The sequence below is a fragment of the Salvelinus namaycush genome, chromosome 28 (assembly GCF_016432855.1).
Source record: "Salvelinus namaycush isolate Seneca chromosome 28, SaNama_1.0, whole genome shotgun sequence".
Classification (NCBI taxonomy): Eukaryota; Metazoa; Chordata; class Actinopteri; order Salmoniformes; family Salmonidae; genus Salvelinus; species Salvelinus namaycush.
The window spans coordinates 43837169-43863609 of record NC_052334.1 but is presented as its reverse complement, the minus strand read 5'-3'; the positions used below and the strand labels follow the sequence as shown (position 1 = coordinate 43863609).

Sequence of the window (26441 nt, the reverse complement as noted above, 5' to 3'; positions counted from 1 at the left end):
AGTACAATAAACATCATGTTTATTGTGGATAAGTAGCAAAATAGAGTGGCTGCCTGTGTTCAAATGTTCCATGCTTTCATAAGCACTGAGCTTAACAAAAGACTCACGACTACTAAACTTGAAACGCTATTGACAAGACAATTTTTAGACTTAAGAAACAATATCTGACAGTTTATTTAAAATACAGTATTAAAAAACAAAAGGGAAAAAAACTGTCAATTATTTTGGCACAGTCATCTTGGAAAGGGAAAGGGTGAATTCAACATAGGCCTATCGCAATATTTGAAATTTGATCTACATCCACATTTTGATCTACAAGATTTGATCAAGACGACACCCAATGGTTATATGAGATGCCAAAGAGTTGATATGAGTTATACAACGGGTGGGTCGAATCCTAAATGCTGATTGGTTAAAACCACATTCCAGCCAGTGTATATTCCACAAGTTACCACCGGCTAAATCTATGACGTGAAAATGCCCATTTACTCTGTTCCATCTGACTGCGCAATCCACTGTCTCATCAGTGCAGCCAAGCAATTTATAAACTTGATCTCCACTATAAAAAGCATCGATACATTATCTAATTTCTTTCAGACTAACATTTCGTTTTCAACAGCAGAGATTTATATAAACCTTGCTGTCTGTCTCAGACATTTGCAACATTGTTTCAATATTCAAATTCGATCTCCAGCTGTTCCATAGTAATGAACCTGCCTGTCTGTCCGATGAGACGGACAGACATGCAGTGTTTCTCAGCCAGTCGAAATCCTGAATCACCTAGCATAATTTTTATGGATATATACAAAGAAATGTAAATTGAAAAAAGGTCAAACGAAACGAAGTGCAGCTAGTTTGCAGTCTTTCCAGCTTCAGTTTGAAGTTATTGTGTTAGCTGTGTTGTTGGCTAGCTCCTCTGAACAACAACAGTGTCCTAACGAGAGAGCACATTTTCTATGTCAGGCGAAATTGCACCTCATTAGCTCATTGTTATGGATATATCCAAATAAATGTCACTAGAAAACAGCTTAAACAAATGCAAATGCAGCTACTTTGCTGTAATTCTGACGTGACTGTAAATTAGCTAAGGGATAAGAACATTGCCAGACAGTATGGCAATGGAACACTTAAAACGAATGACTGGGTCACCTCCATAGATACAGAACAAAAAGAATGAACGACTGGGTCGCGTCTCTGGCAACCGAACCGATAGAACGAACGACCAGCCAGCTTGGGTAGCAACCCTAGATTTGTGTCGGAACTATATCTTGTGGAAGGATGAAATAGTATGAATAAATTCATCAAAATAACATTTTTTATGAAAATATGTCAATCATTATTTGAATACGTTGGTAACCTGTTAAAGTGATAATGCCCTCGAAGCTGATGTTTGGAGGATTTATTGGCACAGGTGGTGTTAGGCCCGAGACGGCAAACCGTGCCAATACCTTTCGGTTACTGGTCCCATTTTTTGGACATTAAGGCATGTTTCAAACACCGACTTCGAGGGCATTACCACTTAAATAACTCATTGTATTGTCCATTTTAATGAATGCCAACCCCTTCCAACCCAGCAAAAACAATATTCCCTAGAATATTAACTGAAGATAAACCATTCCACATCAAATAATAGCTTACTGATCAAGATTTCATTACAAACAATATTGCAATATGTTTATTTTAAAACAATACAGTGTATATTTGCAGCAGCTCTGCAATGCAGAGACAACTCCACCTGGCCTATGAAAGCATAAGACCCAAAGGCAAAGCTGTTCAGGAAGATTTAGGCTTTCAAATGTTAGCTCTAGGCAGGGGACATGGCAAAACAAAAAAAACATGAGATTGTTTCTTCCATTAAAAACCAATAATGATTCAAATATTTCTTCAGCATCTGCGCAAGTTATCCATCAGTTATCCAACTGATCAGTAAATCTGTCCCCAACCAAGTGACAGTTAGCCAATTATATTTATGTTCACACCAACTACTGTATAACTTTCTCAAAAAGAATAGCAACATGCCGATGCTAACTTGTACAGCTACAAAACTAGAAGCTAAAATCATGAGCTGATTTAGATCCCATCTATCACACTGGATTACTAATACATTTCTGCCCCTATCAACATAATCAGGATCAGCTGTCTCTATACATATAGGCTGCATCCTAAATGGCACCCTACTCCCTATTTACTTGCCTAGAAAAAATAAAGGTTACATTTAAAATAAAATAAAAATAAAAATGAGTGCACTACTTTGGACCAGAGCCCTATGGGGCCCTGTTCAAAAGTAGGGCATTATATAGGGAAAACGGTGACATTTGGGATACAGATATGACCTTAACAGCAGAGCCAACCAGGCCTGACCTGGACTAGATGTTCATGGCACAAATGAACCAAACACGTGTGAAAGGAGACAAATAGGGGAGAATGAGCTAGACAGCGGGAGCACTGCTTACATTTCAAGGTTTCTCCAGCGTAGGGGATGTGCAGTTTGAATCGATCACAACAGGGCCCTGGAGTCAGAGATGTGCATCTGAAGAGATGGGGAAAGAGATGTCAAATTGGGTGTCAAATGAAAGCTAAGAGTAGGGATGCACAATATATCGGTGAACATATCGGAATCGGCCGATATTAGCTAAAAATGCCAACATTGGTATCGGCCCGATGTCTAGTTTAACGCCGATGTTAAAAACCGATGTCAAAGCTACCATGCATACCTATGTAACGTAGGTACATGACGTAATGACGCCACGTAAAATGTTGCGCTACACGTGCAACACAGCATTCCTAACCTAGCCCACAGTGTCTGCTGCATGGATCGAGCAGTCATTTGAAAGAGTAAGAAAACTCAAAGGCGAAATCCATTAAAGCCAAGAAAATGGAATTCATTGCCCTTGACAATCAACCGTTCTCTTTCGTGGGTGTTGTTGGCTTTCGCCGACTGGTCGAGCACCGGTACACACTACCAAGTGCGCTATTTTTCAGATGTTGCCCTACCGGAGTTACACAGTAATAGCGTCACTGCAATTAGCTTCACCACATACATACTATGGGACGCCGTAGCACCAATACAACCAGCCTGAAAACAATGACCAGTAGAAACCACAGTCATTTTCATTATTCTTAGCAATGATTTAGGAATCCTTGTGAGTAAGTATTAGCTAGGTTGCCACTTGTTGTTCGCCTATTGAAATTTAGTCTTCAGTCCATGAACATAAAGAGCTAGCCAGCTACTTAACCCTGTTGCCCAAAGCTAATGTTATAAGCAGCCAGCTAGCTTCATCTGGCTAGTGAGGCTCGATCGGACCACGATGTGTTATGAAGGTAGCCACAATAAGGATTAGACACAATAGTGGGATTTGCGGTTTGCCTTCAAAAAAAAAGTATGTCATTGACAGTGATGCAAATGACTACAAATAGTAGAATTATGCCATACTTTTATTTTGAAGGCTAACCGCAAAGTCCACTTTTGTGGCTAATCCTCATTGTGGCTAGCTTCACATAGATGGGTCTGACCACCATTAATCAAATAAGAACTGTCTTATAAATTAGGGTTATTTTAGATAGCTAGCTAACTATAGCTACTGAAACAAATTATGAGCTAGCTAGCTTTCTTTATGACCAGCACTGTAGGTGCGCGAGACAACTTTACCAGCATCATAGCATATGTATCGATGAATTGTTGTGTCATATGAAATACGAGTGATAGTGTAATCAATATGTAATAACCACGTAAAAAATGTATGAACGTGTTAAATTATTATGTGACGTACAGTCATATTCAGGTCCTGATTGGTCAACAAGCTTATTTGACACGTCAAATAGTATTATTTGACGTGTATCTTTTTTGACACACAAAAACCCAAACGGCGTTCCATAGAAATCCTGGTTGAGAATGAAACGACTGAACAAATGAACAACAAAACAGCACAGCAAGTTAGTGAAAGAAATCGGTTTTGATAATGTTTTACTGGTAATGGGGACATACATAAATGCCAACAAAATAACTTTCTGGTCAGTGTGGTGTGTGTGTAACCTTTATTTAACTAGGCAAGTCAGTATTTACAATGACGGCCCGGATGACGCTGGGCCAATTGTGCGCCGCCCTATGGGACTCCCAATCACGGCCGGATGTGATAGACCCTGGATTCGAACCAAGGACTGTAGTGACGCCTCTTGCACTAGAATGCTTAAAAGGCCTTTTTTTTTATTTATTTATTTATATTGGTTATCGGTATCGTTTTTTTGGGCAAGGAAAATATTGGAAATCGGTATCGGCCAAAAATGTCATATTGGTGCGTCACTAGCTAAGAGTCTATATTTTTTGGACATTAAGGCATGTTTCAACCATTATCCATTCTAAAAATGTGGAATAGGCCTAAGCAAAGGCTTTGATTTCTGAGGGGGGCTGCCTTAATTGAGGTCCACATCATCGGAGCCTGGGGAGCAGATGTTGTTTGGGGTGACTGCCTTTCTCAAGGGCAGAACGGCAGATTTTTTAACCTTGCCAGCTCAGGGATTCAAACCAGCGACCTTTCGGTTACTTGCAAAATGCCCTTAACCACTAGCCTACCTGCACATTTTTGTACAGTGCATACTAGAGTTGAGTACACTACAATGTACTATACTGTACTCTACTTGACTATACTGTACTCTTGCACTACTGTACTCTACTGTTCTATGCTGTACTGTACCAGTGTTTCCGGTGCAGTCATTTAGCTGTGGCGCTGCGTCATTACAAAATCATTGCTGCCATGCCAAAAAAATATGGAACATGAAACTATATTTCTGCCGAGGCACACATTGAAGATGCTAGAACAGTCCACATTAACTTCTCCTCTGCAAACAAAACGAGTAATACATAGACAATAGTTGAGTTTAATTATTTACCTAGGTTGGCTTGTTGTGTGTGTAACCGATGTGAAATGGCTAGCTAGTTAGCGGTGGTGCGCGCTAATAGCGTTTCAATCGGTGACGTCACTCGCTCTGAGACCTTGAAGTAGTTGTTCCCCTTACTCTGCAAGGGCCGCGGCTTTTGTGGCGCGATGGGTAACGATGCTTCGAGGGTGGCTGTTGTCCATGTGTGCAGAGGGTCCCTGGTTCGAGCCCAGGTAGGGGCGACGGAGGCAATACTGTTACATGTGTTATACGCAAAATAAATATTCCTCTCGAGGCACATTCAACCTACGATTGCCATAGGGACGGAAACATGCATTCTAGCAAGCTGTCAATGCACAACAATTCTTGCATTTGCCGGGAAAACAGCCGTTTTAATGGTCTTTGTTAAAAAGAGGGGTATCCCAGCTTTCCATTCCTACTTTCTTTATTTCTCAACTCCTAAATATGCACGAACTGTACCATTTTAAACCCTGAGTTTTTAGCAGCAGCATGGTTAACGTTACCACGCCGCAATTCGCTGAGAGTGCAGTGGGGAGAGTGGAGCTTAATGTAACACCGGTCAATTGTAGGGTAACTTGCGGTAAAACACCACCCAACATAATTTTGGGGGACTGACTTAAACTGTGATGAGACAGATGATATTTTTAGTTGAGCAAGAGTAGTGCAACCAGGTAAAGTATTGGAGGGGGACATAAAATGAATCAATAGAATGCTAACTAGTTAAAAGATCACACTTGGAACCTAGCTAATGATTAGCCCAATAGGGTTATAGTCACAGCCGTGTATGTTCCCCCTCAAGCTGATACCACGACGGCCCTCAAAGAACTTCACTGGACTTTATGCAAACTGGAAACCACATATCCTGAGGCTGCATTTATTGTAGCTGAGGATTTCAACAAAGCAAATTTGAGGAGAACGCTACCCAAGTTCTGACAACACATTGACTGTAGTACTCGCGCTTCAAAAACTCTCGACCACTTTTACTCCCCCTTCCGGGATGACTACAAGGCCCCCCCCCACCCTCCGTTCGTCAAACCAGATCACGACTCCATTCTGCTCCTCCCTTCCTATAGGCAGAAAGTAAAACAGTAAGTACCCGTGCTATGGACTATTCAACGCTGGTCTGACCAATCAGAATCCATGCTTCAAGATTGTTTTGATCATGCGGACTGGGATATGTTCCGGGTTGCGTCAGAATTTCATTGAAGTCTACACAGACAAGGTGACTGAGTTCATCAGGAATAGTATAGGGGATGATGTTCCCACTGTGACTATTAAAACATACCCAAACCAAAAACCGTGGATAGATGGTGGCCTAGTGGTTAGAGCGTTGGGCTAGTAACCGAAAAGTTGCTGGATCGAATCCTCAAGCAAACAAGGTAAAAATCTGTCGTTCTGCCCCTGAACAAAGCAGCTAACCCACTGTTCCCCGGTAGGCCGTCATTGTAAATAAGAATTAGTTCTTAACCGACTTGCCAAAACTGAAAGTGCGAACCACAGTGTTTAACCACGGCAAGGTTCATGGGAATAAAGTCGGATATAAATAGTGTAGTTATTCCCTCCGTAAGGCAATCAAACAGGCAAAACGTCAGTACAGAGACAAAGTGGAGTCGCAATTCAACGGCTCAGACACGAGACGTACAGTACGTTTTGAAAGTATTCAGACCCCTTGACTTTTTCCACATTTTGTTACGTTACAGCCTTATTCTAAAATTGATTTAACAAACAATGTTTTACACTCATCAATCAACACACAATACCTCATTTACTCAGTACTTTGTTGAAGGACTTTGGCAGCGATTACAGCCTCAAGTCTTCTTGAGTATGAAGCTACAAGCTTGGCACACCTGTATGGGAGTTTCTCTCATTCTTCTCTTCTCAATCTTGTCAGGTTGGATGGAGAGCATCGCTGCACAGCTATTTTCAGGTCTCTCCAGAGATGTTCGATCGGGGTCATGTCCGGATTCTGGCTGGGCCACTCAAGGACATTCAGAGACTTGTCCAGAAGCCTCTCCTGCATTGTCTTGGCTGTGTGCTTAGGGTCGTTGTCTTGTTGGAAGATGAACCTTCACCCCCAGTCTGAGGTCCTGAGCACTCTGGAGCAGGTTTTCATTCAGGATCTCTCTGTACTTTGTTCCATTCATCTTTCCCTCGATCCTAATTAGTCTCACAGTCCCCACAGCATGATGCTGCCACCACCATGCTTCACAGTAGGGATGATGCCAGGTTTCCTCCAGGCGTGAGGCTTGGCATTCAGGTCAAAGAGTTCAATCTTGGTTTCATCAGACCAGAGAATCTTGTTTCTCATGGTCTGAGTCCTTTAGGTGCCGTTTGGCAAACTCCAAGCGGGCTATCATGTGCGTTTTACTGAGGGGTGGCTTCTGGTGGAGTGCTGCAGAGATGGGAGAACCTTACCGAAGGACAACCATAGAGGAACTCTGGAGCTCTGTCAAAGTGACCATCGGATTCTTGGTCACCTAACTGACTAAGGCCCTTCTCCCCCGATTGCTCAGCTTGGCCGGGCGGCCAGCTCTAGGAAGAGTCTTGGTGGTTCCAAACTTCTTCCATTTAATAATGATGGAGGAAACTGTGTTCTTGGGGACCTTCAATGCTGCAGACATCTTTTGGTACCCTTCCCCAGATCTGTGCCTTGACAAAATCCTGTATCGGAGCTCTACGGACAATTCCTTCGACCTCATGGCTTGGTTTTTGCTTTGACATGCACTGTCAATTGCAAAGTTTCTTAAGAACTATAAGCGAGGCAGCCCTCACAGTCGGCGCCATTCCTTCCTTGGTGTGGGACCTTACATAGACAGGTGTGTGCCTTTCCAAATCATGTCCAATCGATTGAATATACCACAGGTGGACTCCAATCAAGTTGTAGAAACATCTCAAGGATGATCAATGGAAACAGGACGCACCTGAGCTCAATTTTGAGTCTCATAGCAAAGGGTCTGAATACTTATGTAAATAAGATATTTCTGTGTTTTATTTTTAATACATTTGTTAAACTTTCTAAAAACTTGTTTTCGATTTGTCATTACGGGCAATAGTGTGTAGACTGATGAGGGAAATGTATTTAAACCATTTTAGAATTAGGCTGTAATGTAACAAAATGTGGAAACGGGAAAAGTGTCTGAATACTTTCCGAATGCACTGTATATGGCAGGGTCTACGGAAAACCAGCCACGTCACGGACACCTACGTCTTGCTCCCGGACAAACTTAACACCTTCTTTGCCCGCTTTGAGGATAACACAGTGCCACCGACGCAGCCTGCTCGCAAGGACTGTGGGCTCTCCTTCTCCATGGGCAACGTGTTAACCCTCGGAAGGGTCCCGGCCCAGATGGCATCCCTAGCCGCGTCCTCAGAGCATGCGCAGAGCAGCTGGCTGGAGTGTTTACAGACATATTCAATCTCTCCCTACCCCAGTCTGCTGTCCCCACTTGCTTCAAGATGTATACCATTGTTCCTGTACCCAAGAAAGCAAAGGTAACTTAACTAAATGACTGTTGCCCCGTAGCACTCACTTCTATCACCATGAAGTGCTTAGAGAGGCTAGTTAAGGATCATCTCCCCTCCACCTCTACCTGACACCCTAGACCCACTGCAATTTGCATACCAGCCCAATAGATCCAGACCATACAATCGCCATCGCACTCAACACTGCCCTATCCTATCTGGACAAGAGGAATACCTATGTAAAAATGCTGTTCATTGACTATAGCTCAGCCTTCAACACCATAGTACCCTCCAAGCTCATCATTAAGCTCGGGGCTATGGGTCTGAACCCCGCCCTGTGCAACTGGGTCCTGAACTTCCTGCCGGGCCACCCCCAAGTGGAGAAGGTAGGAAACAACACCTCCACTATGCTGATCCTCAACACAAGGGTGCATGCTCAGCCCCCTCCTGTACTCTCTGTTCACTGCGTGGCCACGCACGCTTCCAACTCAATTATCAAGTTTGCAGATGACACAACAGTAGTTGGCCTGATTACCAACAATGGCGAGACAGCCTACAGGGAGGAGGTGAGGGCCCTGGCAGAGTGGTGCCATTATAATAACCTCTACCTCAACGTCAACAAAACGAAGGAGCTGATCGTGGACTTCAGGAGACAGTAGAGGGAGTACGCCCCTATCCACAAAGCTTCAAGTTCCTCGGTGTACACATCACAGGAGGGCTACACACATTTTTACAGATGCACAACTGAGAGAATCCTGCCGGACTGTATCACCGCCTGGTACGGCAACTACACCGCCCATAAGCGCAGGGCTCTCCAGAGGGTGGTGCGGTCTGCCCAACATATCACTGGGGGCACACTACCTGCCCTCTAGGACACCTACATCACCCGATGTCACAGGAAGGCCAAAAATATCATGCAGGACATCAACCACCTGAGCCACGGCCTGTTCACCCCGCTATCATCCAGAAGGCGAGGTCAGTACAATTGATTCAAAGCTGGGACCTAGAGACTGAAAAACAGCTTCAATCTCAAGACCATCAGACTGTTAAATAGCCATCACCTGGTTACTCAACCCTGCACCTTAGAGGCTGCTGCCCTATGTACATGGAATCACTGATCACTTTAATAATGGAACACTAGTCACTTTAAATAATGTTTACATACTGCTTTATTCATTTCATATATATATATATATATTGTATTCTACTGTATTTTAGTCAATTCCACTCCGACATTGCTCGTCTTAATATTTATATATTTCTTAATTACATTCTTTTACTTTTAGATTTGTGTGTATTGTTGTGAATTGTTAGATACTACTGCACGGTTGGAGATAGCGAAACGCTTGTGTTCCTACACCCGCAATAACATCTGCTAAATATGTGTATTTGACCAATAAAATTTGATTTGATTTGAAAGATGAGCAACCCCATGCTTCAGCCTATTTATTTATAGCCACTATGTTGCATCAGTTGGGCTACAGGTGATAATGCTTATTGCTAACCTGATAATATGGTCCAATATGTTAAAATAATTTTACCAAATAATTTTACCAATATGTTATTGGGCTCTTTCTGGAGGTGGAAATTATATTTTAGATGGTGTCAGCATAATTCGATTTTCATTCATTTTGGAGTAGAACGTCCTGAGCGCCTCAGTCCTTCTACATAAAAATGAACTGGGGACACCAGACCCACTCTTCTTCATCAGAACTTGACAGGTAAAAGTGAATTCACACATCCGTCATCTTGCTTTCACCTATCATATTTTTTCAAATTAGTGCACATGAAAGAGAGGATATAAGGAAGAGAAATCACTTTAAACTATTGAAATGCACCACATAGTTTAATATCAAAGGGTCACAGACTGTCATTGAGCAGAGGAACTCACCCAGTCTTGAGGTCTGTGACGCGCAGGCAGTTGGTGGAGTCAAGGCCCACTCGACCATTCCGCACCACACTGCACAACAAGGGGCGCAGCTCAGGAGAGATGCGGTTCAGTGCAACCTCAGGGGACATGTTGTTCATCTTCCACACTCAGGTTCTCTGGAAACAGCCCAAGACAGAGACCAAAGGGGCTTGCCATCATTAACGCAGTAGACACATCATTCAATCTCACAATGCATTGACAGCTATAAAATACATATTACTGAGACAATGCTCTTGTAACAGTATGTCATGTGTTCTGCAAGCTATGGTCAGAGTTTGTTAGATTAATCAATCACAGGCACTGACATTTTGATACAGACATCTTTCCAACACTAGCAATGTTTGAAAAATAGCTAGCTAACTTACTGCAATTGTATTCATGCAAAATCGAGTCAAATGAATGGCACAGAGATAGCTAAATGTATTCACTAACGTTCGTTTACTTTCATTTTGATGTGTTGTTGTCGAAAGTTAGCAGCTAACTAAGTTTCCATAAGCAGTAGTGGGAAGTTTTCCCAATAATTAACTAGAAAGCTTGCTAACGTTACATCAATTGCTGTCAAAGTCAGCTCAAAATTGGGAAATAGCTTACTTTATTGGAAATCCGTTAACGTTTAAATTTGTACAGCAAATAATCGGTCGTCACTAGTTACCACAGTCCCAAAGTAAACCAATAAATATTAAAATGTGATTAACCACACTGCTAAGATTATGCGTAACCCTAATCTTTGTTTTTATCAATTTTTACAACAGCCAATTTTGACTTCGTGGTTGTGCTATACAGTGTAAACCCAAATCTTCCGGTAGATGCTTCTGGGGTCCTTTTCGGACCTCAAAGTCCATAGCCGGTGTTGCTTTTGCCGGTCTACAAAAGGCTCATTTTCATCCTCTGCAAAATATATTTTTTTGATACAACTCTTTTTTGTGTGTTATAATAATGATTCCATAGAATAGAGATTGCATTTTTTATTTGGTCAGCAAATTCATTCGAAATGCATTATACGAGTCAGAACTAGCTTAGCTAGTAGAAATTCCAGAGCTGTCATTTTTCAACGTGTAACCAGAGGCAGATACTGACTGTGCTAGCAGTGCACTTTGGCCACTTCATAACAAGACAGCGAATACAGAATTGGACATTAGGTAATGTGTTTATATCTTACATGTTCACATTATTTGACATAAATCCAAGTAACATTAGGGCAGTGTTTTTTGCTAGCTAGCAAAGTAAAGTTTAGTCAAGCAAACTAATGTCAGCCACTGTATCAAAGATTTTTAATTGTTCTATCTGTGACTGTTGGAATCATAGCCGATTAAATTCAACTCCGCGATTTACGATGGAGTTGGGCAAGCAACTAGTGTGTGCTTACTGGAGCTCCGATTCAGTTTTTATTAAAAAACGACTGATTTCAGCACCCTCCAATTACATATGACATTGTTCAGTGTAATTGCGTGCTGTTCTTTGTGTGCAGAAATCAGTCGTTTTTTTATAAAAACGTCATTTTGTGACGTTGGAACTCCAGTCAGCCCACACTAGTTTCCGCCCAGCTCCATGTTTAAATCGTAGAGTTGAGTTTAGCCGGCTATTGGCAGTGGTGGAAAAAGTACTCAATTATCATACATGAATAAAAGTAAAGATACTCAGACATCATTTACAAACGAAGCAATTGTGTTTAATGAGTCTGCCAGAGCAGAGGCAGTAGGGAAGACCAGGGATGAATTGGACCATTTTCCTGTCAAAAGTATTTTTGGGTGTCGGAAAATGTATGGCGTACAAATTACATTATTTCCCCTAGGAATGTAGTGAAGTAAATGTTGGCAAAAATGTAAATAATAAATTAAAGTACAGATACCCCAAAAAACTACTTAATAGTATTTTAAAGTATTTTTACTTAAGTACTTTACACCACTGGCTATTGGAATAGCTAGCTACATGCAACCAATATTGCCAACGTCTGTCTGACACAGTGCACTCTTTTCAGTCTCAGTGTGTGCATGAGTATTTAGTGTGGTGCTCGGTTAAGTCATAATGCCCAAGAAGCCAGTGTTGGGAGGATATATTGGCACGGGTGTTGTTAGACCTTAGACGAAGTCAAGGGGCAAACCGTGCCAATATATCATCCAAACACCGGCTTTGAGGGCATTTTTACTTTTATACAACGGGTTGCCAACATATTCAAATAATGATTTACGTATTTTCATTAAAAACGTTATTTTGATGAATTTATTCATACTATTTCATCCTTCCACATATAGCCTCGCTACCGTTATTTTATTGTTGCTCCTTAATTATTGAATTATTGATATTTTTCTTTTTTTAATTAAAACTGCATTGTTGGCCGTACTGTTAGCTCGTCAACTACATCTAACTTATTCACATCAAAAAGTGCAGGCAGAATAACAGCAAAGTAGACGTATCTGCATTTGTTCAGGCTGTTTTCTAGTGACATTTATTTGGATACATCCATAACAATGTGCTCACTCGTCAGGACACGTTCAGAGGAGTTAGCCAACAACACAGCTAACACAATCACTTCAAAGTGAATCTGGAAAGACTGCAAACTAGCTGCACTTCATTTCGTTTGACCTTTTGTCAATTGACATTTCTTTGTATATATCCATAAAAATGATACCAGCTGATTCATGATTTCGACTGGCTGAGAAACGCTGCCTGCCTTTCTCTCTCGTCCAGACTCCCAACACGTTCATTACTATGGGACAGCAGGAGATCGATTTTGAATATTGAAACAATGTTGCAAATGTCAAAGAGACAGATAAAATAGTAAGGTTTATACAAATCTCCGCTGTTGAAAACGAAATGTTAGTCGAAAAGAAATGTGAGATCATGTCTAAATGCTTTTTATAGTGGAGATTAAGTTTATAAAGTGCCTGGCTGGGTAGATGAGACAGTGGATTGCGCAGTCAGATGGAACGGTGTAAATAGGCATTTTAATGTCATTAGAGTTAGCTGGTGGTAAGTTGTGGTATAGACACTGACTGGAATGCGGTTTTAACCAATCAGCATTCAGGATTAGACCCACCCAATGTGAAATAGGCAATAACAAACACTTGGACCATATAAACTAAAGTTAATCTTCAACAGTGAATGCTGTGTATGGCCTATTTCATGTCTGGTCCAAAGTTCCTAACCAGCTATTGACTAGCAAGCCTCTATTGGCCTACTATGTGCTGTAGTAGCTAGCCAACTCTGTGTTTGTGCTTGACAATGAACAAAAACACAGAATAAGCACCAAGACAAGACTGCACAATGGAGGTAAAACTAAAATGGCAATGGACTGGAAAACCAGGACACTGATTTGCTACTCGTGCTATGTCTAGAAAAATTATGAATGTTATGAGAAACACTGATTAATTACCATCATGCCCAGACAGTGTGTGAAAGGCTTGAATCATAGGGGGAAACTTGATTTCTTGCATACTCTCTCCTCAAAACAGTTAATTGGATGCAGTTTGGTAAGGAGGTACAAGACAAGGACAGATGACGTTAGGAATCAAATCAACAAAAAAGCCTATATTCACATTGGGTCAACCTGTGTCAGTGTGGCTTTAACCATTAATTGCCACCATTGCATTGATCCCCTCTCAATGAGAAGTTGTCATAACCTGATGGAGAGAAGTGTCCCAAACTATACAAAACAAAAAAATAAATGCAACATGTAAAGTGTTTCATGAGTTGAAATAAAAAATCCCAGAAATGTACTATACGCACAAAAAGCTTATTTCTCTAAAATGTTGTGCATAAATTTGTTTACATCCCTGTTAGTGAGCATTTCTCCTTTGCCAAGATAATCCATCCACCTGAAAGGTGTGGCATATCAAGAAGCTGATTAAACAGCTGGGGACAATAAAATGCCACTCTAAATTTTGCCACACAACACAATGCCACAGATGTCTCAAGCTTTGAGGGAGCGTGCAATTGGCATGCCAGAGCTGTTGCCAGAGAATTTAATGTTAATTTCTCTACCATTCTCAACCACTTTCGATGGCCACTGGCATGCTGGAGAAGTGTGGTCTTCATGGATTAATCCCGGTTTCAACTGTACCCGGGCAGCTGGGAGACAGCCTGTATGGCGTCGTGTGGGAAAACGGTTTGCTGATGTCAACGTTATGTACAGCGTGCCCCATGGTGGTGGTGGGGTTATGGTATGGTCAGGCATAAACTACGGACAATGAACACAATTGCATTTTATCGATGGCAATTTGAATGCACAGAGGTACCGTGATGAGATTCTGAGGCCCATTGTCGTGACATTCATCCGCCACCATCACCTCATGTTTCAGAATGATAATGCACAACCCCATGTCACAAGGATCTGTACGCAATTCCTGGAAACAGAAAATGTTGCAGTTATTCCATGGCCTGCATACTCACCACACGTCACCCATTGAGCGTGTTTGGGATACTCTGGATCGACTTGTACGACAGATTGTTCCAGTTCCCGCCAATATCCATAAACTTCGCACAGCCATTGAAGAGGAGTGGGACAACATTCCACAGGCCACAATCAACAGCCTGATCAACTCTATGCGAAGGAGATGTTTTGCGCTGCATGAGGCAAATGGTGGTCACACCAGATACGGACTGGTTTTCTGAACCACGCCTAGAGCTATTGGGCTCTTTCTGGAGGTGGAAATTATATTTTCACCTCAGCCAAGACCTCAGGAAAGAAAACTAGACCTCCACAAGCACCTGAAGGTACCACGTTCATCTGTACAAACAATAGTACGCACGTATAAACACCATGGGACCACGCAGCCGTCATACTTCCAGGAAGGAGGTCATACTCACCACACGTCACCCATTGAGTGTGTTTGGGATACTCTGGATCGACTTGTACGACAGATTGTTCCAGTTCCCGCCAATATCCATACATTTCGCACAGCCATTGAAGAGGAGTGGGACAACATTCCACAGGCCACAATCAACAGCCTGATCAACTCTATGCGAAGGAGATGTTTTGCGCTGCATGAGGCAAATGGTGATCACACCAGATACGGACTGGTTTTCTGAACCACGCCTAGAGCTGTTATGGTGACCATATTACTGCCACACCAGCGGTCACAAGTCATGAAGGCAGTCAAATTCCATGTCACTATTTAAAATCGGTAATTAGTCTTCTCCAAGCTCTGATGCTGCTGATGGTCATTAGTAGCTTACCCGACTTGCTAACTGCCTGGTACTCACCAGTCGTTTGTCCCTCTAATCACTCTGATGTCAATGCAAATGTAATCAAAAATCTAATCAAACACTTCATTAGAGCAGAACAGAGTGGTGGCCTCTATTAAAAAGAGGAGTATCCCAACAGCTTTCTATAGGCTAGGCCTACTACAGTTGAAGTCGAAAGTTTACATACACTTAGGTTGGAGTCATTTAAACTCATTTTTCAAACACTCCACAAATTACCTGTTAACAAACTATAGTTTTGCCAAGTCAGTTAGGACATCTACTTTGTGCATGACACAAGTAATTTTTCCAACAATTGTTTACAGACAGATTATTTCACTTATAATTCACTGTATCACAATTCCAGTGGGTCAGAAGTTTACATACACTAAGTTGACTGTGCCTTTAAACAGCTTGGAAAATTCCCGAAAATGATGTCATGGCTTTAGAAGCTTCTGATAGGCTAATTGACATCATTTGAGTCAATTGGAGGTGTACCTGTGGATGTATTTCAAGACCTACCTTCAAACTCAGTGCCTCTTTGCTTGACATCATGGGGAAATCAAAAGAAATCAGCCAAGACCTCAGGGAAAAAAACTAGACCTCCACAAGCACCTGAAGGTACCACGTTCATCTGTACAAACAATAGTACGCACGTATAAACACCATGGGACCACGCAGCCGTCATACTTCCAGGAAGGAGGTCATACGCGCTCAGGAAGGAGACGCGTTCTGTCTCCTAGAGATTAACCAGGTAACCAAGAACCTAATGGTCACTCTGACAGAGCTCCAGAGTTCCTCTGTGGAGATGGGAGAACCTTGCAGAAGGACAACCATATCTGCAGCACTCCACCAATCAGGCCTTTATAGTAAAGTGGCCAGAAGGAAGCCACTCCTCAGTAAAAGGCACATGACAGCCCGCTTGGAGTTTGCCAAAAGGCACCTGAAGACTCTCAGACCATGAGAAACAAGATTCTCTGGTCTGATGAAACCAAGATTGAACATATTTTGGCCTGAATGCCAAGCGTCACGTCTGGAGGAAACCTGGCACCATCCCTACGGTGAACCATGGTCATGGCAGCATCATGCTGTGGGGATGTTTTTCAGCGGCAGGGACTGGGAGATTAGTCAGGTTCAAGGAAAATATATACTTAGCAAAGTACAAAGAGATCCTGATGAAAACCTGCTCGAGTGCTCAGGACCTCAGACTGGAGCGAAGGTTCACTTTCCAACAGGACAATGACCCTTATCACACATCCAAGACAACGCAGGAGTGGCTTCGGGACAAGTCTCTGAATGTCCTTGAGTGGCCCAGCCAGAGCCCGGACTTGAACCTGATCGAACATTTCTGGAGAGACCTAAAAATAGCTCTGCAGCGACGCTCTGCATCCAACCTGACAGAGATTGAGAAGATCTGCAGAGAAAAATGTGAATAACTCCGCAAATACAGGTGTGCAAGTTTGTGGCGTCATACCCAAGAAGACTCAAGGCTGTAGTCTTGCAGCCTGTGAGAAAGACCCGATCATGTGAAGGAAAGCCATGTGAGTGAGAGGTGCTTCGGAGCATGCAGCACTCAGGGAGAAAGAAATTATCAATATTATATTCAGCCCAAGGGCACAACGGCCACTGGCCGCAAAAGACATAGATTTGTTTAGGGGGCATTACGGCCACACAAAGGGGATGCCGCCGGGAAATTCAAGACGTTATCAATTGCTTGTCAAATTGTGAATGAAAGACTGATGCAGTGTGTACGGCCTGCGCAAAAAAACAAAGCAGAGCTCATGCCTTTCATGCAACTTTTTTCAAAGCATCATGCAGCCTTACAATGTATTAAACATCTAAACATATAGCCCATCATTTGTAGAACAACTAAAGTTACATTAATAACTCTAAATTAAGCATATACTGTAGGAGTACCTATTTATTTGTTTAACGCTGAACACAGAATAGCTGCATGTGCGCACTGCCTCAAATCGTTTGGAGAAAATATCCTTTCAATTTAATCAGCTTTGTTCAATTGTATTCGTCATGCTATAAAATAATATAAAATAATGCCATGGAATTCTAAGAAGATATTGTCTGCTAAATTAACTAGTGTAGCCCATAGCCATATGGCATAGCCAGATGAGGATCTGTCACGTTCCTGACCTGTTTTCCCTTGTTTTGTATTTATTTAGTATGGTCAGGGCGTGAGTTGGGTGGGTTGTCTATGTGTGATTTTCTATGTTGGGATTTTGTGTTCGGCCTGGTATGATTCTCAATCAGAGGCAGCTGTCAATCGTTGTCCCTGATTGAGAATCATACTTAGGCAGCCTGGGTTTCACGTGTGTTTTGTGGGTGTTTGTTTTCCGTGTCAGTAGTTGTGCCACACGGGACTGTTTGTCGGTTAGATTCTCTTTTGTTATTTTGTTTCGTGTAGTGTTCAGTTTATTGATAATAAAACATGGACACTTTCCACTCTGCGTCTTGGTCCGATCCCTACACCTCCTCTTCAGACGAAGAGGAGGAAATCAGCCGTTACAGGACCTAACATACGGACTAGTATGCTGTTCTGTTCTTCTGAAATAGACATTTTCTTCATATCATGTTTCTTTAGACTTGTCTAAAATAAATAATGGATTTATTATGAATGTGTAGGCTATATTACATGGATTTTTTAGACTTTTTAAAATGTAGATGTACCAAAAGGTCTGCATCAGTAGCTTGTAGACTACGTGTGGAAGCCAGTAGATGCTAAATGTGTTTATGTTAATTAACGGTCAATTACCGTGAGACCGGCAGTTACCAGCTGATGAAATTCTGTGACCGCCACTGCCCTATCCACGCCCTTACTTTTTTTTAAGGTGTCTGTGTATTCCCAGTCATGTGAAATCCATAGATTAGGGCCTAATACATTTATTTCAATTGACTGATTTCCTTATAAACTCAGCAAAAAAAGAAATGTCTTCTCATTGTCAACTGCGTTTATTTTCAGCAAACTATGACTTTAATTGCCTACCGTCTGTAAGCTGTTAGTGTCTTAATGACCACTCCACATGTTCATTAACTGTTTATGGTTAATTGAACAAGCATGGGAAACAGTGTTTAAACCCTTTACAATGAAGATCTGTGAAGTTTTTTGGATTTTTACGGAATTATCTTTGAAAGACAGGGTCCTGAAAAAGGGATGTTTCTTTTTTTTTGCTGAGATTATGAACTGTAACTCAGTAACATCTTTGAAATTGTTGCATGTTGCTTTTTATATTTTTGTTCCGTGTAGGCTAACATTCCGGCTTCCATCATCCCCTCAGCTTTTACAAAAAATAGATACAAAGTATTTGAAAATGTCTACATTTTTGTAATATAAAGTAGGCCTAATTTACCCCCATCACATAATTGTATAGTTTATTTTATTGACACTTTTTCAAGTCATACACTTTCCATGTCCATCCTTATGACACAACTAGGCCTAGGCTAATCTCCATGAAATTATCACCTTTTGTGTCAGTTTAACCCAATGAAAAAGTAATCTAACCTAATCATTTTGCTCCCTTTGTTTTGTCAAGAAAGACCAGGTTGTAGTAGGCTAACTGAGAAGATGACTTAACTCATTATGCAAGTAAACCAGAATCTGAGAGGAGCCCCACTGTTTTGAGTGGTCGGACATGCTTGCTAAAATTGTATCTGCTGCAATAGGGGTAGCACATCTAACAGCCATGGCTGAGGAAGACAATATGCTCAGAAATGTGGGAGAATTTAGCCTAGCTGTCCTAGAGCCAGCGGCCAGGCTTTCTGAGCCTTTTTACTGCTTAGGAGGAGATTTGAAGAGATTAACAGACAAGCATGAACTCCAATACATGCCAAGGATTGAATTAATTAAAGATTTTTCTGGGCTGTGTTCAGTCACGTGGTGCAGCATTGAAATAATCGCTGGGTTTAGATTGGCACCTGTCCAACTCTGAGAGAGCTGTGAATACTCTATTTTTACCTTGTTCCAGTCAGTTCATGGTAATATGGCAAAGACTGACTTTCTTTTGAGTGCAGTTTCAGTATGATATGTTATTGTTGCTTGAAATGCCCCTAGCAGTGAGTATACTCTACGATTAGCCTAGGCATAGTTCTAAAAATGTGTGAAGAACCAGCTAATTCTGAAAAATGTTTTTAAACCCCTAAATCACATTACAATAAATGTTTTCCTATACTCATGTTGGCTCCAATTATAAAAATGTATGACCAGACTCTTAACGACTAGCCTAAGTAACCTTTGTTGAAAAGTATTTTGCTGGGTCAAAGCTATGACAAATGTAATAATTTAGTTTGTACTTAAAGCTAAGCTAACAATGAACAAATCTCTAAAGTTTCCATTGCATCCTGTGTGTCTCTCTCCAATAGACCATGACGGAGGAGGCTTTCGATGTGGTGGTGGTGGGTTCCTGTATGACTGACTTGGTCAGGTGAGTTAGTTATGGTATACATCACTGAGAGAGGGAGTGGATCAGAATTTGCCTCAAAGTACTTTTGAGATCTTATGGGAACATTTTGTAGAAAGTATTGGGTCACATATCAACAATACATCTGTAGTTTGAGATGTCAAAATATGTCACATGTAGTTCTATTTCAAATATATCTTCTCGATATTTCACTTGATGGAGATTCGCTCACGGAAGTAGGCTACAAATCGCAGCGTCTGTTGGAGACAGACAGGTCGATTGGCGAATGAGGTGAGCCCCTCTCCTCTTCGTAAGACGCCCCTTGTGCTGCCTCTGATCATTCTCGCCTCTCTTCCTTCGCTCTAACTCCTGAAGCTCTCCTAAGCATGACTAGATTTTCTGTCTTCCTACTGAACCGCGAGGTTCACGCTGCCAAACGTAGGACCCCAGATCCTGTCGATAATGTTGAGTACTGACTGAAAGTAGTTTTGATTCCGCTATAATACATTTTTGACTCCTCATTTTCCGCTGGTAGCTAGCGTCACAGGCTAGCTATCAAGACTTGGGTAGCCCACGCCGCGAGGCTACAGCTAACTTGGCTAGCTGGAATGCTAGCTAACCCCACAAAGGACTAGTTTTAGCTCAAACAGACAGACGAAGTAAGCATGCGCTTTCTCCGGCTAGCATTGTACTAACTAGCTAGGCTATGGGCCACGTGGCTGACGCTACTTAGCTTGTATTTTACTCAAGGAAAACTTTTTCTCGGAGCCATGGAGCCTGTTGCCCCTGCTACGGAACGGAGGGAACCAAGCAGGATTCATGCCCCTGCCTGACTACCGGCACACCCGCATTTGTGTTGGACGACACTATCAGCCAAAGACCCATACGACTCGTGTATTGTCTGCCTGGGGTGAGAGCACGCAGCAGCAGTGCTCGCTAATCCCAAGTACTGCATGCACTGCAAGCGTTTCAACGAAGGGGAAGGTGACCTCGTCATTGACGATAGCGAGGACATGGCTCACCTCATCCCAGAGGAGGAAGAGGAAGCCGAAAGGCCTTCTTCCACCCTCAGCGGAGCTTCAATACCCAACTACAGATAACGGCACATCGATGTCTGAAAACGGGCAGCATCCAGACTAAACATCGACTGGCCCGAACCCGTAGGGGGTAGAAGTGCTGAAATGGACTTATTCGACGGGAGGAGGCTCCCCTCTCGCACCACTCCAGGTAAACAACTCCTCCCAGTGGTCCCATCTTGTGTGGCGGAAGCCCAACGTAACTGGGACAAGACCCTAACCACTAAAGTACAGACCAAGTACTTTAATAACATGGGTATTCAGGATATGGAGTTGGCCTCTCCCCCTTGTGCTGCCTCTGATCATTCTCGCCTCTCTTCCTTCGCTCTAACTCCCGAGGGTTGAGTCGTCGCTGGCCAGCCACCTCACTCCTTATGCCATGTCACAGACCGGCATCTCCTTCCATGGGAATGCGGAGCGCTTTTCCGCCTCCATCTTCCAAAAGGTATACGTGTCTGCCGCACGTTCAGTACGGGCATTCAACATCATGTCAAAGCTGATGGCATACCAGGACGATTTGCTTATGGAGATGCAACAACTCCTAGAAAACGGTATTGCCAACCAGGGCCTATGGGTGGAGATCTGTGTCATTGCAGGCCTCACCCTACGAGCCTCCAGAGGCGCCATCAAAGGCCGTGGGCGTGCCATGAGCCTTGCTGTGGTGGGGGAGAGAGCCCTGTGTCTTGACTTGTCAAGCCTCTTGGACATAGCTGCGGGAAGTAGGGGTGCTGGTGGTACTCCTCTCTGAACAGACATAATTTTGCTCCAGAGGATCAATAGCCTCTAAAAAATATTGCTGTGGATTAACTTTTATCACAAGCACTTACAGTCGGGAAGGCTGCAATTTGGGCAGCACGTGCGCCAAATATAGAACAGCTTGTTGCATTGTGTCCATAGATATAATCCATAGAAGGATTTTGGAACTTCTAACCCTGGCACTTTGACTGTTAAACTCATGGGTATACTAGCAATGGCTGCCTGTCCTGACTTGAATGGGAACAGCCCATCTATGGATGATACGTCTATGGTTGGTTGTGGCTGTCAGTTTGCCTTTCATAAATTTCAAATGTAAAGCAAATGCCTACTGCTGAAAAGAGAAGACTAATCTGTCTGTAGAAGCTAACTATTTATCTCTAGTATCTTATCTTGAGATCATGGCAAAGCGCATCGGCCATCACCGGCGAGAAGCCTATGCTTCATCTTCATCATTGTGTGAATCAGTGTCACTGGAAAGTTTATTTTGTAGCCTATACTATATACAGTGCCTTCAGAAAGTATTCACACTCCTTGACTTTTTCCAAATGTTGTTGTGTTACAGCCTGAATTTAAAATTGATTAAATAGAGATTTTTTTTGTAACTGACCTACACACAATACCCCATAATGTCAAAGTGGAATTCAAATAATCTTTTTTTTTTCTCAACATTTTTACAAATTGAGTCAAGAAGTATTCAAACCCTTTTTTATGGCAAGCCAAATAAGTTCAGGAGTAAAAATGAGCTTAGCAACTATTTTTGAATAACTACCTCATCTCTGTACCCCACACTGTACCCAACACATACAACATACAAAGGTCCCTCAGTCGAGCAGGGAATTTCAAACACAGAATCAACCGCAAAGACCAGGGAGGTTTTCCAATGCCTTGCAAAGAAGGGTACCTATTGATAGATGGGTAAAAATAGAAGCAGACATTGAATATCTCTTTGAGCATGGTGAAGTTATTAATTACACTTTGGATGGTGTATCAATACACCCAGTCACTACAAAAATACAGGCGTCCTTCCTAACTCAGTTTCCAGAAAGGAAGGAAACCACTCAGGGATTTCACCATGAGGCCAATGGTGACAGTTAGAGTTTAATGCCTGTGATAGGAGAAAACTGAGGATAATCAACAACATTGTAGTTATTCCACAATACTAACCTAATTGACAGAGTGAAAAGAAGGAAGCCTGTACAGAATAAAAATATTCCAAAACATGCATCCTGTTTGCAACAAGGCACTGAAGTAATACAACAACAAAAATGTGGCAAAGCAATTAACTTTATGTCCTGAATACATTGTGTTATGTTTGGGGCAAATCCAATACAACACATTACTGAGTACGACTCTCCATATTTTCAAGCATAGTGGTGGCAGCATCATGTTATGGGTATGCTTGTAATCATTGAGGACTGGAGAGTTTTTCAGGATAAAAAAGAAATGGAATATAGCTAAGCACAGGCAAAATCCAAGAGGAAAACCTGGTTCAGTCTGCTTTCCACCAGACACTGGGAGATGAATTCACTTTTCAGCAGGACCATAACCTAAAACAGGCAAAATAGTTGTCCAGCCTCTCGGACATAGCCTTGGGAAGTAGGGGTATTGTTAGGTTACAGTGCATTCAGAAAGTATTCAGACCCCTTGACTTTTTACACATTTTGTTACGTTACAGCCTTATTCTAAAATGTATTAAATCGTTTTTTCCCCTCATCAATCTACACACAATAACCCATAATGACAAGGCAAAAACAGATTTTTGGAAATGTAAAAAAAAATGAAGTATTACATTTACATAAGTATTCAGACCCTTTACTCAGTACTTTGTTGAAGCACCTTTGGCAGCTATTACAGCCTCGAGTCTTCTTGGGTATGACTCTACAAGCTTGGCACACCTCTATTTGGGGAGTTTTTCCTACTCTTCTCTGCAGATCCTCTCAAGATCTTTCAGGTTGGATGGGGAGCGTCACTGCACAGCTATTTTCAGGTATCTCCAGATATGATCGATTGGGTTCAAGTCCAGGCTCTGGCTGGGCCACTCAAGGACATTCAGAGACTTGTCTCGAAGCCACTCCTGCGTTGTCTTGGCTGTGTGCTCAGGGTCGTTGTCCTGTTGGAAGGTGAACCTTCGCCCCAGTCTGAGGTCTTGAGTGCTCTGGTGCAGATTTTCATCAAGGATCTCTTTGTACTTTGCTCCATCTTTCCCTCGATCTTGACTAGTCTCCCAGTCGCTGCCGCTGAAAAACCTCCTCACAGCATGATGCTGTCACCACCATGCTTCACCGTAGAGATGGTGCCAGGTTTCCTCCAGACTTGACGCTTGGCATTCAGGCCAACGAGTTCAATCTTGGTTTCATTAGACCAGAGAATCTTGTTTCTTATGGTCTGAGAGTTCTTTAGGTGTCTTTTGGCAAACTCCAAGTTGGCTGGCATGTGCCTTTTACTGAGGAGTGGCTTCTGTCTGGCCACTTTACCATAAAGGCCTGATTGGTGGAGTGTTGCATTTCTGTTGCCATCTGAAAATGAAGCTATTTTCTACCGAATGTGTTGCACTAATGTATTTTCTGTGAAGTAAAACTATTGTTGTACCCCGCTGATCATTCTATTAAAGCAAAAAAAACTATGTTGACTTTTTCTGAACTCTAACGCAACCCCTGGCCCCAACCAGAGGACAATGGCGCCCCTATTTTGACTTGTTTTCTGTCCTAGAGCGTATTTTCTCGTTTAGGTTCCACCACCGAAGAATTACGCAGTCTGCTAATACATATTCACGAATTGTGGGTGGGAACGTTGTGGTGATTACCATGTGGAGTGGAGAAATAAAAACAAGAAGTGCGCTGACAGCTGTCAGTGTAGCTAGCTAGCATGCTAACCTTATATAGCTATCTACTGTTATATGTTGTTGCTACGCAATATTCAAAAGATTAGCCAGCTGGCTAGGTATGGCTGGTTCTGGAGCTGGATTTGTCATAAACATTTATTGAAGACTTCATTACAGATGGATAGGGAAAACCAGGATCTTTGACTTTGCCATCTATTTTATGGAAAGCCCATTAAATTGTCAGAGACTCCAGTCACCCAAGTTATAGACTGTTTCCTCTGCTACCGCACGGCAAGCGGTCCCGGAGCGCGAAGTCTAGGACCAAAAGGCTCCTCAATAGCTTCTACCCCCAAGCCATTAGACTGCTGAACAATTCATAAAAATCTGTACATTTACACTTTACATTGACACCCCCCCTGTCCACTGCTGCTACTCGCTGTTTGTTTGTTACCTATGCATAGTCACATCGCCCCCACCTACATGTACAGATTACCTCAACTAGCCTGTGCCCCTGCACACTGACTCGGTACCGGTGCTCCCTGTATATAGCCTCGTTATTCTTATTGTGTTACTTTTTATTATTACTTTTTATTTTTTAGCCTACTTAGTAAATATACATTTTTTCTTGAACTGCACTGTTGGTTAAGGGCTTGTAAGTAAGCATTTCACGGTAAAGTCTACACTTGTTGTATTCGGCGCATGTGGCAAATAAAGTTTGATTTGATATTTGTTATGTCCAAAGTTTTGGCATGTTCCATAAATTGCGGCCGTGAATCCGCCATAGAAACAGAAAGAAAGAGGATCGATGCTCCAGTAATATGAATAGCCTAACTATTGAACGGTTTGGACTAGATTTTACATTGTAATGGACATGATGCGACCGTTGGTAGGCTGCTGGCAGACTGCACTACAGCAATGCCAAGTTAGCCCATGCTCATGCCATGGTTCTCAGCTATGGGAAGTGAAATGATAGGCTACAATGACTTTTGCTCATGATGCACGCCGCAAATGACATGTAACAACACCTTCAGCTCATCGGACACGAAACAAAACACCAATACAAATGTAACAACAGCACAAAATAGATAAACACGTTTTTGGAATTTTCTTTTGCAGGTGCCTTTTCATTATAGGATGGAGACTTGTGATTCCTAGCTGCACCAATTAAAGCAGTGGAGCGTGGTCAAAACTATTAATCTTGGAGCAACAGTGGGAACGGGATTCCAAAATGCAATCATATCACATGCAAATGTACCATTTATAAAATGTTCCTATACCGTTTATTAGGTATACCCATCAAGTACCGGATTGGACCGACTTTGCCTCCAGAACAGCCTGAATTATCTGGGGCGTGGAAACGTTGCTCAATTGGTATCAGGGGACCTAACTTGTGCCAGGAAAACATCCCCCACACCGTTACATTATCGCCACCAGCCTGTACCGTTGACACCAGGCAGGATGGGGCCATGGACTCATGCTGCTTACACTCTGCCATCAGAATGAAGCAAAAGGAATCGGGATTCGTCGGACCAGGCAATGTTTTTCCACTTCTCAATTGTCCAGTGTTGATGATCGCGTGCCCACTGGAGCCGCTTCTTCTTGTTTTTACCTGATAGGAGTGGAACCCGGTGTGGTCATCTGCTGCAATAACCCATCCGTGACAAGGATTGATGAGTTGTGCGTTCCGAGATGCCGTTCTGCACACTACTGTTGTACTGCGCCGTTATTTGCCTGTTTGTGGCCCGCCTGGTAGCTTGCACGGATCTTGCCATTCTCATTCGACCTCTCATCAACGAGCTGTTTTCATGCACAGGACTGCTGCTTACTGGATGTTTTGTGTTTGTCGCACCATTCTCAGTAAACCTGTTCACGCACTGTTGTGTGTGAAAAGCCCAGGAGGCCGGACGTTT

General features: G+C 42.4%; 2 protein-coding genes across 2 annotated transcripts in view; one reads left to right on the top strand and one right to left on the bottom strand.

The window, feature by feature from the left end:
- The window catches only part of babam2 (BRISC and BRCA1 A complex member 2), a 200496-nt gene extending 189413 nt beyond the window's left edge, over window positions 1-11083 (bottom strand). The window contains exons 1-3 of the mRNA XM_038967050.1: window positions 10880-11083; window positions 10250-10404; window positions 2454-2530 (exon numbers count right to left, since the gene is read on the bottom strand). Coding sequence (XP_038822978.1) covers window positions 2454-2530; window positions 10250-10386 — 214 coding nt within the window. The 5' untranslated portion in view covers window positions 10387-10404; window positions 10880-11083. The remainder of the gene's footprint in view (window positions 1-2453; window positions 2531-10249; window positions 10405-10879) is intronic.
- Window positions 11084-11296: 213 nt separating this feature from the next.
- The window catches only part of rbks (ribokinase), a 74828-nt gene continuing 59683 nt past the window's right edge, over window positions 11297-26441 (top strand). Inside the window, exons 1-2 of the mRNA XM_038967024.1 lie at window positions 11297-11427; window positions 19841-19902. Coding sequence (XP_038822952.1) covers window positions 19844-19902 — 59 coding nt within the window. The 5' untranslated portion in view covers window positions 11297-11427; window positions 19841-19843. The remainder of the gene's footprint in view (window positions 11428-19840; window positions 19903-26441) is intronic.